The sequence below is a fragment of the Pseudophryne corroboree genome, chromosome 11 (assembly GCF_028390025.1).
Source record: "Pseudophryne corroboree isolate aPseCor3 chromosome 11, aPseCor3.hap2, whole genome shotgun sequence".
NCBI lineage: Eukaryota > Metazoa > Chordata > Amphibia > Anura > Myobatrachidae > Pseudophryne > Pseudophryne corroboree.
The window spans coordinates 84,541,905-84,555,857 of record NC_086454.1 but is presented as its reverse complement, the minus strand read 5'-3'; the positions used below and the strand labels follow the sequence as shown (position 1 = coordinate 84,555,857).

Here is a 13,953-nt window from a genome sequence, read left to right as displayed (position 1 = left end):
GATGGTGGTCCCGGTTCCCCACCTTCCTTCTATCCCCGGAATGGTGGTGTTTGTAAAACGCCAGCTCTCCCACTGCCGCCATTTTAGATTCCCTTCACGCTAGTGCAGCATTGCCTCCGGATGTCCCCGCAGCCTGCTGCCACCCTCCTGCCCTCCATCGGACTCTCACCTGGCTGCACTCTCCTGTGACCGCCGTCTGTGGAACCCTCCGTGCAGCGCACACTAAGCTGGCAGGCGCATCCTGTGTTCACCTGGCGGGACTTTGTCAGCGGCGATCCCGGCTATTGATAGCTTGTGGTTCGCTGGCTGGATCGGCTCCCACCTCACTAGCGCACGCAGGGGGGGGTTTCCGAGTCTCTGGAAACCCCCCCTGTCCACTGATCCATCGCAGCGCTGATGATATATGGTGATATATATATATATTTTTTTTTTTTAACTGGGGCGCAAGAAACTGCGCCGCCGAGCAAGGTCCGTAGTGCTCGGCGGCATTACAGCAGCAGCAGCTCCTAGGCTCTACTTTGCTAGGGCTGCTGCCGGGAGCGTGACCGCGGCGCTTTCGTTCTGCCCGCCGCCTGGCCTCACTGTACGCGCCGGCTCCCGGCTAGAGGTGAGGAGGGGAGCTCGATGCCTATGGAGGGGAGGGGGTGCTGTCTGTCTGTCTGGGGGGGGGGGGGTGCTGTCTGGGAGGGGAGGGGGTGCTATTTGTGGAGTTAAGTGGGTGCTGTCTGCGGTGGGGAGGTGGGGTGCTGTCTGTCTGTGGAGGGGTACTGTCTCTGTTGGGGAGGAGGGGTGCTGTCTGTGGTGGGGAGGAGGGGTGCTGTCTGTGGTGGGGAGGTGGGGTGCTGTCTGTGGTGGGAAGGAGGGGTGCTGTCTGTGGTGGGAAGGAGGGGTGCTGTCTGTGGTGGGAAGGAGGGGTGCTGTCTGTGGTGGGAAGGAGGGGTGCTGTCTGTGGTGGGAAGGAGGGGTGCTGTTTGTGGTGGGGAGGAGGGGTGCTGTTTGTGGAGGTAAGGGGGTGCTGTCTGTCTGTGAGGGGAGGGGGGTGCTGTCTGTGGAGAGGGGAGGGGGGTGCTGTCTGTGGAGAGGGGAGGGTGCTGTCTGTCTATGGATGGTGTCGGTTGCTGGGTACTCTGCAGTCCCAGTGTGTGTGTTGAGGGGCGGGAGGGGATGGGCACGACAATAGTCTGCAGTCCTAGTATGTGTCTCCATTTTGGTAATACACATACTGTGGGTGGTAGTTTTTTATATATATATATATATATATATATATATACATAATATAATATATCTCTCTATCACACATGCGGAAACCCCTCATCCCAAATCCTGCGTTTGCCCCTGCACCTCCTGTCCCCTGCCGCCGTCCCTCCAACGCTGCAGCATCTCTGACACCGTGGGCTTCTCACTGAAGGGGATTGTCAGATCAGCAGCACACCCTCTCTTACAGACACACACTGAGGCTGTGGTGAGTGCACAGCTGCGGCATATACACTATTGTGTTTATCCTTCTCACATTACTTCTTAGTTCATTATCTATGTTCCTTTCCCTTTGCTCAGCTGGTACATGCTCCATGAATACTGGGATAGAGTGAATGTTACCTACTTTACCCTTCCTCAATATATAACTCTGCCTGCCCCCAATATTTGTTATTTGTTGATCGGGACCTGTCATCGTGCTTCTCATGGATGATCCACTGTATGTCGTCGACATTGGCTCCAGATTGTACTTCTACCTCTATTTTAAAATCACTATTATTTTTGCATTTTTTTTTTCACTTTATGTAATATATGTATTGTCTTCATTTCGTGATTAGATGAGTTTTAATATAATAAAAGTTATATTTTAATGAATTATCCCTTTGTGCACCAACAAAGAGACAGTCTTTCCTCTTTGGTTTCCCTATGTACTTCTACACCCCCTGCTGGTTGGGATTACCTACAGTATTTCCAGCAACATACAGTTGTTCTCTATAGTCTAATTTTATTGTTGCATGGACCCTCTCTTGTTTGCCTACAGCTCTTTGCATTTTCGTGAATGGAGAAGTTTATGGCTAAGCCTCCGCAATTGTGCCCCTGGTCCCAAACAGAGGGAGACGAGAGCCACATCATAGACGACGGTGAGCCCACCTGTTTTCCCGGCTGGGGATGATGTCCTAGTGGGTGTATCTGACCCCACTGCCTACAGCGCAGTCTCGGTGGCCAAGGCTCAGGAGATATCCGATTTGCTGTCACTTTTAGTGGATAAAAAATGAGCAAGCATAAAAGATGCTATTGACTCCACCCTTACGCAATCAAAGGAATATAATACTCATCTTGATGAGGCAGAGCAACGTATTTCTAATGCAGAGGATGATTTAGTCACTGCTAAAGCCACCTTTGCATCTCAAGCGGCCTCGCAACAAGCAGTCCAAGACAAGTTGGATGACCTCAAAAACCGCAGTTGTCGTAATAATCTGAGGCTCGTTAACAGCTTGACAACGCGATTTGTTGGACTTGGTATCTATTTGGCTCCCGAAGGAACTGGGATGCCTGCCGGAGATGGGCTCGATGCCGGTGTAACGTTCTCTCTGCATTGCAGGGAAGAGGACCCTAATACTCTACGGGACACTTGGTTTACTGATTATTTCTCTGCTTCCTATTATTATTATTATTATTATCCTTTATTTATATGGCGCCACAAGGGTTCCGCAGCGCCCGATTACAGAGTACAAATGCACATAAAAAATAGGAAAACAGTGACTTACAGTTGAATACAATATAGGACAAGTACAGGGCAACTAAGCATAACTACACCAGTAAACATAGAGATAAGTTCCAGGTGGTCAAAAAACTGTGGGATCTGGGCAGTTGAGGATTATTAAAGTAAGAAAAGTATAAGCACATGAGGGAAGAGGGCCCTACTCGTGAGAGCTTACATCATTCTAAACATAGGGGTGTGCTTCTTCTTGATAAATTATGTGACGCTGAGGGTAGATTTTTGTTTGTAAAGCTATGCCTAGAAGGGGAAATATACACGATTGCCACCATAATGGCCCCAATAATGAGTTCTTTAGCGATTTGTATGTTAGACTATAGGACTGGGCTGAGGGACAGGTTATCTTGGGAGGAGATTTTACTACCATCCTTAGACCCCTGCTTGACAAATCTGGGGGGTCTACCCGCACTACTCCATCATCTACCCTTTCCCTACTTCTTTCCTCCTTGAATTTGTCTGATCCCTGGCGGTTTCAACACCCTGTAGACAGGGAATACACGTTTTATTCTCACCCTCATCACACCTCCACTAGAATAGATTATTGGCTCATTCCTACTAATCTTTTATCTAGGGTTTGTCGGTCTAAAGTAGAAAATATTGCTATATCCGACCACTCCCCGACCTGGTTCACGTTGAGTCTTTCCTCGCCCTCGCAAAATTTATACAGACACTAAGGCTATGTATGATACGGTATGCGCTGAAAAGGCACAATATTCCCTTGATTTTCAAAAGAATCAATATTTCCGATGGGGTAATAAAGCTATAAAACTGTTGGCCTTGGTGGTTCGAAGTCAATGCTCCCCAATTAGTTTTTGTAAAATTGACTCTGACAGTGGCCAACTTACTTCTACATCTGCCATAGCAAAATCGTTCCTATATTATTATACCAATTTATACACTGAAAGCCGCGATGTTACCAATGTTCCGATGGTCACGATGTTCCCGATCGATGTTTGGGGGCAATATTTTTTAAAAAATAAAAAAAAATCCTTTTTTTTTTTTTTTTTTTTACTAAAATCATTTGGGATAGAATTAAATTGATGTTCTTCACCTAATTCACTAATAAAAAAAAAAACACTTTCAGGGCAGTTTTCGGCTAAATAAATCGTCAGTTAAGTGGTTAAGGGTGGGGGGAGGGGAGAGAAATCAGCCAGTGCCTCCCCAACCACTGACCAAGGGACTTTTTAAGAGAGGAGGGGGCTCCTGTGCAGATTCCAGGTGGGCCCCCTCCTCTCCAAAGCGCAGAAGACTCCGGCATTATGCTGAAGTATACTGCGCATTCGTAGGTCTCCACAAACATGGCGACCGCCATGGTCCGGAGACTATTTACCTACTGCGCATGCGTGGCGGCCATTTTGGTAGTCATTTTTGCCGTGGCTGCTGCAGCTGCAGAGCCCATCGCGGGACTCTAGAAAAGTAAGTATTAAAACAACATGGGTGCAGTGTTTGCGCTCCTGGACCCAGGGACCCGTGTGCACCGCACACTTTGCACCCATTACAGAAACGCCAATGCACTGACCACGTCACTGGCAGCAGATGTCTCTAGTACTAATTCAGGGGGCCTACAAGTGAAGGAGATAAAACCCTCCCCTACCAGAGGTGAAAAACCTTGTTATACCTATACTTTATGAAATATGAACACATACAATTGCAAGGTGGACTGGTATTAGCTACTGTACACTCATTTTCTCACCTCAGATGGTGCAGACAGAAATGGAGAAAAAAATGAAAGCTCACTAAGGAGAGGAAGAGAAAGTGTGTAGCGGCACCAATAAAACACATGCTGGTAACACAGTTTACAAAAAAATGTTTTATTTTACCAAGATTCTTTGGGTGGAATTCAATTGTTTGAAAAATTGGTTGGGTGTCTGCTTTTTCCTGTCTATTAGATAGGACAGACACCCAACTGACTTTTCAAACAATTGAATACCCCCCTTTGTATCCTATGCTAGATTCATACTGAATGCGCTCATCTCATGTAATGCCACCAATAGTAACTTAAGGAGTAGAAGAATAATTAAGATAGACTTTACCTACAGGAAGTCCCAGAATTGTTTCTGATGTAGGGAGGCCAAATCGGAACTTTTTGGTGTCATGACTGATTTCCTGGAAACAAGGAAAAAATATAGTTTATGGCAAAAGTCATAAACAGAGAATGGCCTGATGAGGGTCACATGTATAAGATTCAACATTAAGGTGTCTATGTACTAAGCCTTGGAGAGAGATAAAGTGTGTGTGGGGGGAGATAAAGTACCAACCGATCAGCTCCTAACTGCCATGTTACAGGCTGTGTTTGAAAAATGACAGTAAGGAGCTGGTTGGTTGGTACTTTATCGCTCTCTAAGGTTTAGTACATAGACCCCTAAGAATTCAAGTAAAACCCACAGAGTCTGGGAGATAATTGGCCCATCAAGTGTCAGATCATAGAACAACACTGAATGTAAACTGTGGACAGTGCAAGGCTGTAGCTGCAGCTGATTGGGCGGCTGTCACAGCTTGTCCAATCAGCTGCACAGGTGATTTTCTACTATGCACAGTTTACATTCACACTTTCATGCAGGTGTAGTATGGTATGTCGGTGGCCGGGCTCCCGGCAGCTGGGCGAGCGCAAATGAGCCCCTTGCGGGCTTGCTGCATTCACCACGCTGTGCGCCACGCTATCTACTCTCCCTCCAGGGGGGTTGTGGACCCCCAAGAGGGAGAAAAGGTGTTGGTATTCCGGCGCCTGTATACTGTGCGCCGGGATCCCGACAGCCGGCAAACTGAAGACCACCCCTTTCATGCAAGCCCTCTTAGAGCTCCAGCAAGTAATAGTTGTCTATCACTGCTTACGTTGTTTTGCTATGTATGACATGGACTGTGTGGTCTATGCAGCCTACAGATGAGATGTACGTCCTGGGTTTTTATACAACAAAACAAAACTGAGAGCCCTTACAATATAGGAATCATAGGTGGCGTGTATACATTATTTGTGAACAAGACCGGTGGCACTCAATAGGCCGACTGTCGGTATCCCGGCGCGCAGCATACCAGCGCAGAGATCCCGACCGCTAGAATGCCAGCAACTATTCTCCCTTTTGGGGTGTCCACGACACCCCTGGAGGGAGGATAAATAGCGTGGCGCGAGTATCGCACCACCGTGCCCGCAGCGTGGCGAGCGCAGTGAGCCCACAAGTGGCTCTTTTGCGCTCGCCCCGCTGCCGGCATTCCGATGATCGGAATCCTGGCGCCGTTATGCTGAGTGCCGGGATCCCAACAGCCGGCCAGTCATACCGCACCCTTGCAAGACACCTATTACAAGACATTGGATTAGCTTGTACTTTTATGATCACACTTGGGACACACACTGTGGAATTTTTGTCTAATAAATCACAAGCATTAATATACGCCCCCAAAACATGTGTACGAGGCATAGCTGGTCATATCGCAGGATACGTGCAGCTCCGCAATGGTGGCATATGCAGCTGGTTTATTCCAGGAGATGTGACTTGACAGTGGTCCTATTAAGTCCACAGTTCACAATACAGTCCGTCTATGTCTGTGCATTGCTAATAATAGTTGCATTCACCATGTAAAAGGAAATTAGAACCAGACGCATAATGAAAGTAATAAATAAATACAAACATCCATAATCTTCCATTTTAAAACATCTTATGGCAGTTTGCTCTCTTGCTATAGATGGATTGCAAGTATCAATGCAATAATGCAGATAGATCACAGCGGGATATAGTTACAATCCTGACGGTCGGGATAGAGTTACAATCCTGACGGTATCTCCTGGCACAGGAGATACCAGCGCCGGAATCCCAACACACGATGGAGTGCCGACACCAGAATCCCGAAAGGGGACAGTTCACCGACGCTGGAATCCTGGTCGTTGGTATCCATAATCCTTCACTGATCCTGACAGTAGGGCAGGTAAGTACTACGCCAGGGGTGGGGGGGGGGATTTGGTGACCTCCGGTCAGACTTAGGGTTAGGGTGCAGCGGGAACCAGGTGGCCGCTAGGGTTAGGCTGCCGAGGAAGGGAGGTAGCGGTTAGGTTTAGGGTGCAGGGAAGGGGGGTTAGGATTAGGCGCCACCAGGGCGGCAAGGAGGGGTTAGACTACCGCGTAATGTCGGGATTTCGACTGTCGGGGATGCCGCTGTCGGTCTCCTAACCGCCGGCATCTCATACCCAACCCAACACAGCAGCCACACTACTGCTAGTATCAGTGGGAGACATTCAGAAGCAGCCGGCAATCATCAGCATCATCAGTTCGTGTTTTGCCCCAGGGACTGAGCGCCCACAGGTGATCCGCCTCCTGACAGGCTCAGATGCACCTTACTTGTGTTCATCCTAGGACGCATTTCCACAAACTCGCCCAATTTGCAGGGAAAAATCACTTTTACATCCAACTCTGCATATACCTTAGTATAGGAATCCTTACTTACCATCTACTCAACATAAAACAATGAAAGGGTAATGCTATTGGCTACAAGATACCTGCTTCTCTATGAGAGGTAGAGGGTATTTTGTGTTAGGGTCCAGGAGAGTGATGGGAGCTTTCTTCGCCTGAGACCCCAGAGTCTTAATCAGGAATAATAATATTGTGGCTCCAACCACAGCCAGCGCTATTATCACGTTGGTCTCCTAAAAAAAGATTTGAGAGTTAGAGTCGGGCAGAGTGGAATTAGATGAGATCTCTGTACAGATTTTTATTGCAAGAACATTTGGCTTGATTCCGATTTGCAAGCAAAGCAAAAAAACAAGCAACTGGGCAAAGCCATGTTGCACTGCAGGTGGGCAGATGTAACATGTGCAGAGATATTTAGGGATATATTCAATTGGGGTTCACTACGGTATGCCGGCGGTCGGGCTCCCGGCGACCAGCATACCGGCGCCGGGAGCCCGACCGCCGGCTTACCGACAGTGTGGCGAGCGCAAATGAGCCCCTTGCGGGCTCGCTGCGCTCGCCACGCTACGGGCATGGTGGCGCGCTACGCGCGCCACGCTATTTTATTCTCCCTCCAGGGGGGTCGTGGACCCCCACGAGGGAGAATAAGTGTCGTTATGCCGGCTGTCGGGATCCCGGGAAGACCACCCTTCAATTGGCGTCGGATCCATTCCGACATGCATTTGTCGGAATGGATCCGACAACCCCTATTCAAATCTCATCTCAATTCGACTTTTTCAAGTCGAATTGAGATGAGGGACCCAGAGGAGGAGGGGGGGGAGCCGTGAGGAGACCAGCGGGGGACAGCCGCCGGCAGACGCAGGAGATCAGCGCTACGGTAGCGCTGCAGGAGGATGTCACACAGCCGCCTGACCTCACAGCAGTGTCCACCCGGCTCCAGCAAGTGTGATCTCACTTGCTGGAGCCGGGTGGAAGCTGCTGTGAGCGGCGCGGCTGTGTGATATCCTGCTGCACCGCTGTGCTGTTGCGCTGACCTCCCTGGCTGCCCGCGGCTGTCCCCCCGTCTCCCTGCAGCTCTCCCCCTTCTCCTACTCTAATCCCTCATCTCAGTCCGACATGTTTTTATGTCAGACTGAGATGGTCGAAAACACAAGCACGTGGATCGGCAGCTATTCCGCCGATCCACATGCTTGTCGAAAAATTTAGGGATATATTGAATAGGTCGAGTCAGGATTCGACCTTAAAAAGTCGAAAACTGACGTCTTTTCGACAGACGGCAGTTTTCGACTTCAATTGCATATACCCCTTAGACTTGGTGGGTTTTATTGTTTCTATGCAAGGTAGGGCCTAATTCAGACCTGATCGCAGCAGCAAAAGTTTTCTCTAATGGCCAAATCCATGTGCACTGCAGGTGGAGCAGATGTAACATGTGCAGAGAGAGTTAGATTTGGGTGGGGTGTGTTCAAACTGAAATCTAAATTGCTGTGTAAAAATAAAGCAGACAGTATTTACCCTGCACAGAAACAAAATAACCCACCCAAATCTCTCTCTCTCTGCACATGTTATAACTGCCCCCCTGCAGTGCACATGGTTTTGCCCATTAGCTAACAAATTTGCTGCTGCAATCAGGTCTGAATTAGGCCCATAAGTACTGGCTGCATGCACATGTAGCCCACAGATGTTAGATTTATTTTTACACTGCAATTTAGATATCAGTTTGAACACACCCCACCCAAATCTAACCGTCTCTGCACATGTTACATATGCCCCACCTGCAGTGCAACATGGTTTTCCCCATTTGCTTGATAATTTGCTTTGCTTACAAACTTTAATTAGGTCCATTGTGCAATGCAGGGAATGTATTTATTATTTATTAACAGTTTCTCTGACGTCCTAGTGGATGCTGGGAACTCCGTAAGGACCATGGGGAATAGACGGGCTCCGCAGGAGACTGGGCACTCTAAAAGAAAGATTAGGTACTATCTGGTGTGCACTGGCTCCTCCCTCCATGCCCCTCCTCCAGACCTCAGTTAGATTTCTGTGCCCGGCCGAGCTGGATGCACACTAGGGGCTCTCCTGAGCTCCTAGAAAGAAAGTATATGTTAGGTTTTTTATTTTACAGTGAGACCTGCTGGCAACAGGCTCACTGCAACGAGGGACTAAGGGGAGAAGAAGCGAACCTACCTGCTTGCAGCTAGCTTGGGCTTCTTAGGCTACTGGACACCTTTAGCTCCAGAGGGATCGACCGCAGGAGCCGCGCCGCCGTCCCCCTTACAGAGCCAGAAGCATGAAGATGGTCCGGAAAATCGGCGGCAGAAGACTTCAGTCTTCACCAAGGTAGCGCACAGCACTGCAGCTGTGCGCCATTGCTCCTCATACACACTTCACACTCCGGTCACTGAGGGTGCAGGGCGCTGGGGGGGGGCGCCCTGAGCAGCAATAAAAACACCTTGGCTGGCAAAATAATCACAATTTCTCTAACGTCCTAAGTGGATGCTGGGGACTCCGTAAGGACCATGGGGAATAGCGGCTCCGCAGGAGACTGGGCACATCTAAAGAAAGCTTTAGGACTATCTGGTGTGCACTGGCTCCTCCCCCTATGACCCTCCTCCAAGCCCCAGTTAGATCTCTGTGCCCGAACGAGAAGGGTGCACACTAGGGGCTCTCCTGAGCTTCTTAGTGAAAGTTTTAGTTTAGGTTTTTTATTTTCAGTGAGACCTGCTGGCAACAGGCTCACTGCATCGAGGGACTAAGGGGAGAAGAAGCGAACTCACCTGCGTGCAGGGTGGATTGGGCTTCTTAGGCTACTGGACATTAGCTCCAGAGGGACGATCACAGGCCCAGCTTGGATGGGTCCCAGAGCCGCGCCGCCGGCCCCCTTACAGAGCCAGAAGGCAGAAGAGGTCCGGAAAATCGGCGGCAGAAGACGTCCTGGCTTCAACAAGGTAGCGCACAGCACTGCAGCTGTGCGCCATTGCTCTCAGCACACTTCACACTCCGGTCACTGAGGGTGCAGGGCGCTGGGGGGGGGGGGGGGTGCGCCCTGAGACGCAATAATAAACACCTTGGATGGCAAAAAATGCATCACATATAGCTCCTGGGCTATATGGATGCATTTAACCCCTGCCAAAATACATAAAAAAACGGGAGATAAGGCCGCCGATAAGGGGGCGGAGCCTATCTCCTCAGCACACTGGCGCCATTTTCCCTCACAGCTCCGTTGGAGGGAAGCTCCCTGGCTCTCCCCTGCAGTCACTACACTACAGAAAGGGTTAAAAAAGAGAGGGGGGCACAAATTAGGCGCAGTATTAACTATACAGCAGCTATAAGGGGAAAAACACTTATATAAGGTTATCCCTGTATATATATAGCGCTCTGGTGTGTGCTGGCAAACTCTCCCTCTGTCTCCCCAAAGGGCTAGTGGGGTCCTGTCCTCTATCAGAGCATTCCCTGTGTGTGTGCTGTATGTCGGTACTTTTGTGTCGACATGTATGAGGAGAAAAATGATGTGGAGACGGAGCAGATTGCCTGTAATAGTGATGTCACCCCCTAGGGGGTCGACACCTGAGTGGATGAACTGTTGGAAGAAATTACGTGACAGTGTCAGCTCTGTATAAAAGACAGTGGTTGACATGAGACAGCCGGCTACTCAGCTTGTGCCTGTCCAGACGTCTCATAGGCCGTCAGGGGCTCTAAAGCGCCCGTTACCTCAGATGGCAGATATAGACGCCGACACGGATACTGACTCCAGTGTCGACGGTGAAGAGACAAATGTGACTTCCAGTTGGGCCACACGTTACATGATTGAGGCAATGAAAAAAATGTTTTACACATTTCTGATAATACGAGTACCACCAAAAAGGGGTATTATGTTCGGTGAGGAAAAACTACCTGTAGTTTTCCTGAATCTGAGAAATTAAATGAGGTGTGTGATGATGCGTGGGTTTCCCCCGATAACAACTGATAATTTCTAAAATGTTATTGGCATTATATCCTTTCCCGCCAGAGGTTAGGGTGCGTTGGGAAACACCCCCTAGGGTGGATAAAGCGCTCACACGCTTGTAAGGGCTCTATCCTCTCCTGAGATGGCCGCCCTTAAGGATCCTGCTGATAGAAAGCAGGAGGGTATCCTAAAATGTATTTACACACATACTGGTGTTATACTGCGACCAGCAATCGCCTCAGCCTGGATGTGCAGTGCTGGGTTGGCGTGGTCGGATTCCCTGACTGAAAATATTGATACCCTAGATAGGGACAGTATATTTTTGCCTATAGAGCATTTGAAAGATGCATTTCTATATATGCGTGATGCACAGCGGAATATTTGCCGACTGGCATCAAGTCTAAGTGCGTTGTCCATTTCTACCAGTAGAGGGTTATGGACACGTCAGTGGTCAGGTGATGCGTATTCCAAACGGCATTTGGAAGTATTGCCTTATTAAGGGGAGGAGTTATTTGGGGTCGGTCTTTCAGACCTGGTGGCCACGGCAACAGCTGGGAAATCCACGTTTGTACCCCAGGTCGCCTCTCAACATGAGAAGACGCCGTATTATCAGGCGCAGTCTTTTCGTGGATAAGCGGGCAAAAGGTTCCTCATTTCTGCCCCGTGACAGAGGGAGAGGAAAAAGGCTGCAGAAATCAGCCAGTTCCCAGGAACAGAAACCCTCTCCCGCCTCTGCCAAGCCCTCAGTATACGCTGGGGCTTTACAAGCAGAATCAGGCACGGTGGGGGGCCCGTCTCAATGAATTTCAGCGCGCAGTGGGCTCACTCGCAAGTAGACCCCTGGATCCTTCAGGTGATATCTCAGGGGTACAAATTAGAATTCGAGACGTCTCCCCCTCGCCGTTTCCTAAAGTCGGCTTTACCGATGTCTCCTTCTGACAGGGAGACAGTTTTGGAAGCCATTCACAAGCTGTATTCCCAGCAGGTGATAATCAAGATACCCCTCCTGCAACAGGGAACGGGGTATTATTCCACACTGTTGTGGTACCGAAGCCGGACGGCTCGGTGAGACCGATTCTAAATCTAAAATCTTTGAACACTTACATACAGAGGTTCAAATTCAAGATTGAGTCACTCAGAGCAGTGATTGCGAACCTGGAAGAAGGGGACTACATGATGTCTCGGGACATCAAGGATGCTTACCTTCATGTCAAAATTTACCCTTCTCACCAAGGGTACCTCAGGTTTATGGTACAGAACTGTCACTATCAGTTCAGACGCTGCCGTATGGATGGTCCACGGCACCCCGGGTCTTTACCAAGGTAATGGCCGAAATGATGATATTCCTTCAAAGGAAGGGAATTTTAGTTATCCCTTACTTGGACAATTCCCTGATAAGGGTAAGATCCAGGGAACAGTTGGAGGTCGGTGTAGCACTATCTCAGGTAGTGTTGCTGCAGCACGGTTGAATTCTCAATATTCCAAAATCGCAGCTGGTTCCGACGACTTGTCTTCTGTTCCTAGGGATGATCCTGGACACAGTCCAGAAAAAGGTGTTTCTCCCGGAGGAGAAAGCCAGGGAGTTATCCGAGCTAGTCAGGAACCTCCTAAAACCGAGCCAAGTCTCAGTGCATCAATGCACAAGGGTTCTGGGTAAAATGGTGGCTTCCTACGAAGCAATCCCATTCGGCAGATTCCACGCAAGAACTTTCCAGTGGGACCTGCTGGACAAATGGTCCGGGTCGCATCTTCAGATGCATCAGCGGATAACCCTGTCACCAAGGACAAGGGTGTCCCTCCTGTGGTGGTTGCAGAGTGCTCATCTTCTAGAGGGCCGCAGATTCGGCATTCAGGACTGGGTCCTGGTAACCACGGATGCCAGCCTGCGAGGCTGGGGAGCAGTCACACAGGGAAGGAATATCCAGGACTTATGGTCAAGCCTGGAGACATCACTTCACATAAATATCCTGAAGCTAAGGGACATTTACAATGCTCTAAGCTTAGCAAGACCTCTGCTTCAAGGTCAGCCGGTGTTGATCCAGTCGGACAACATCACGGCAGTCACCCACGTAAACAGACAGGGTGGCACAAGAAGCAGGAGGGCAATGGCAGAAGCTGCAAGGATTCTTCGCTGGGCGGAAAATCATGTGATAGCACTGTCAGCAGTATTCATTCCGGGAGTGGACAACTGGGAAGCAGACTTCCTCAGCACGACCTCCACCCGGGAGAGTGGGGACTTCACCCAGAAGTCTTCCACATGATTATAAACCGTTGGGAAAAACTCGACAGGTATTGCGCCAGGTCCAGGGACCCTCAGGCAATAGCTGTAGACGCTCTGGTAACACCGTGGGTGTACCAGTCAGGGTATGTGTTCCCTCCTCTGCCTCTCATACCCAAGGTACTGAGATTGATAAGATGGAGAGGAGTAAGCACTATATTCGTGGCTCCGGATTGGCCAAGAAGGATTTGGTAACCGGAACTTCAAGAGATGCTCACGGAGGATCCGTGGCCTCTACCTCTAAGAAGGGACCTGCTCCAGCAAGGACCCTGTCTGTTCCAAGACTTACCGCGGCTGCGTTTGACGGCATGGCGGTTGAACGCCGGATCCTGAAGGAAAAAAGGCATTCCGGATGAAGTCATCCCTATCCTGATCAAAGCCAGGAAGGATGTAACCGCAAAAACATTATCAACGCAATTGGCGAAAATATGTTGCGTGGTGCGAGGCCAGTAAGGCCCGACGGTGGAAATTCAACTGGGTCGATTCCTACATTTCCTGCAAACAGGAGTGTCTATGGGCCTGAAATTGGGGTCCATTAAGGTTCAAATTTCGGCCCTGTCAATTTTCTTCCAAAAAGAACTAG

At 49.4% G+C, this 13,953-nt stretch overlaps 1 protein-coding gene across 2 annotated transcripts in view; it reads right to left on the bottom strand.

Annotated features, from left to right (window-relative positions):
- The window catches only part of LOC134968917 (NADH-cytochrome b5 reductase 2), a 77,747-nt gene that overhangs the window by 45,606 nt on the left and 18,188 nt on the right, over positions 1-13,953 (bottom strand). Inside the window, exons 2-3 of one of the 2 annotated variants that reach the window (XM_063944494.1) lie at positions 7,239-7,385; positions 4,786-4,858 (exon numbers count right to left, since the gene is read on the bottom strand). In XM_063944494.1, the coding sequence (XP_063800564.1) occupies positions 4,786-4,858; positions 7,239-7,385 (220 nt within the window). The remainder of the gene's footprint in view (positions 1-4,785; positions 4,859-7,238; positions 7,386-13,953) is intronic. The other variant, XM_063944495.1, reaches the window with a different exon arrangement.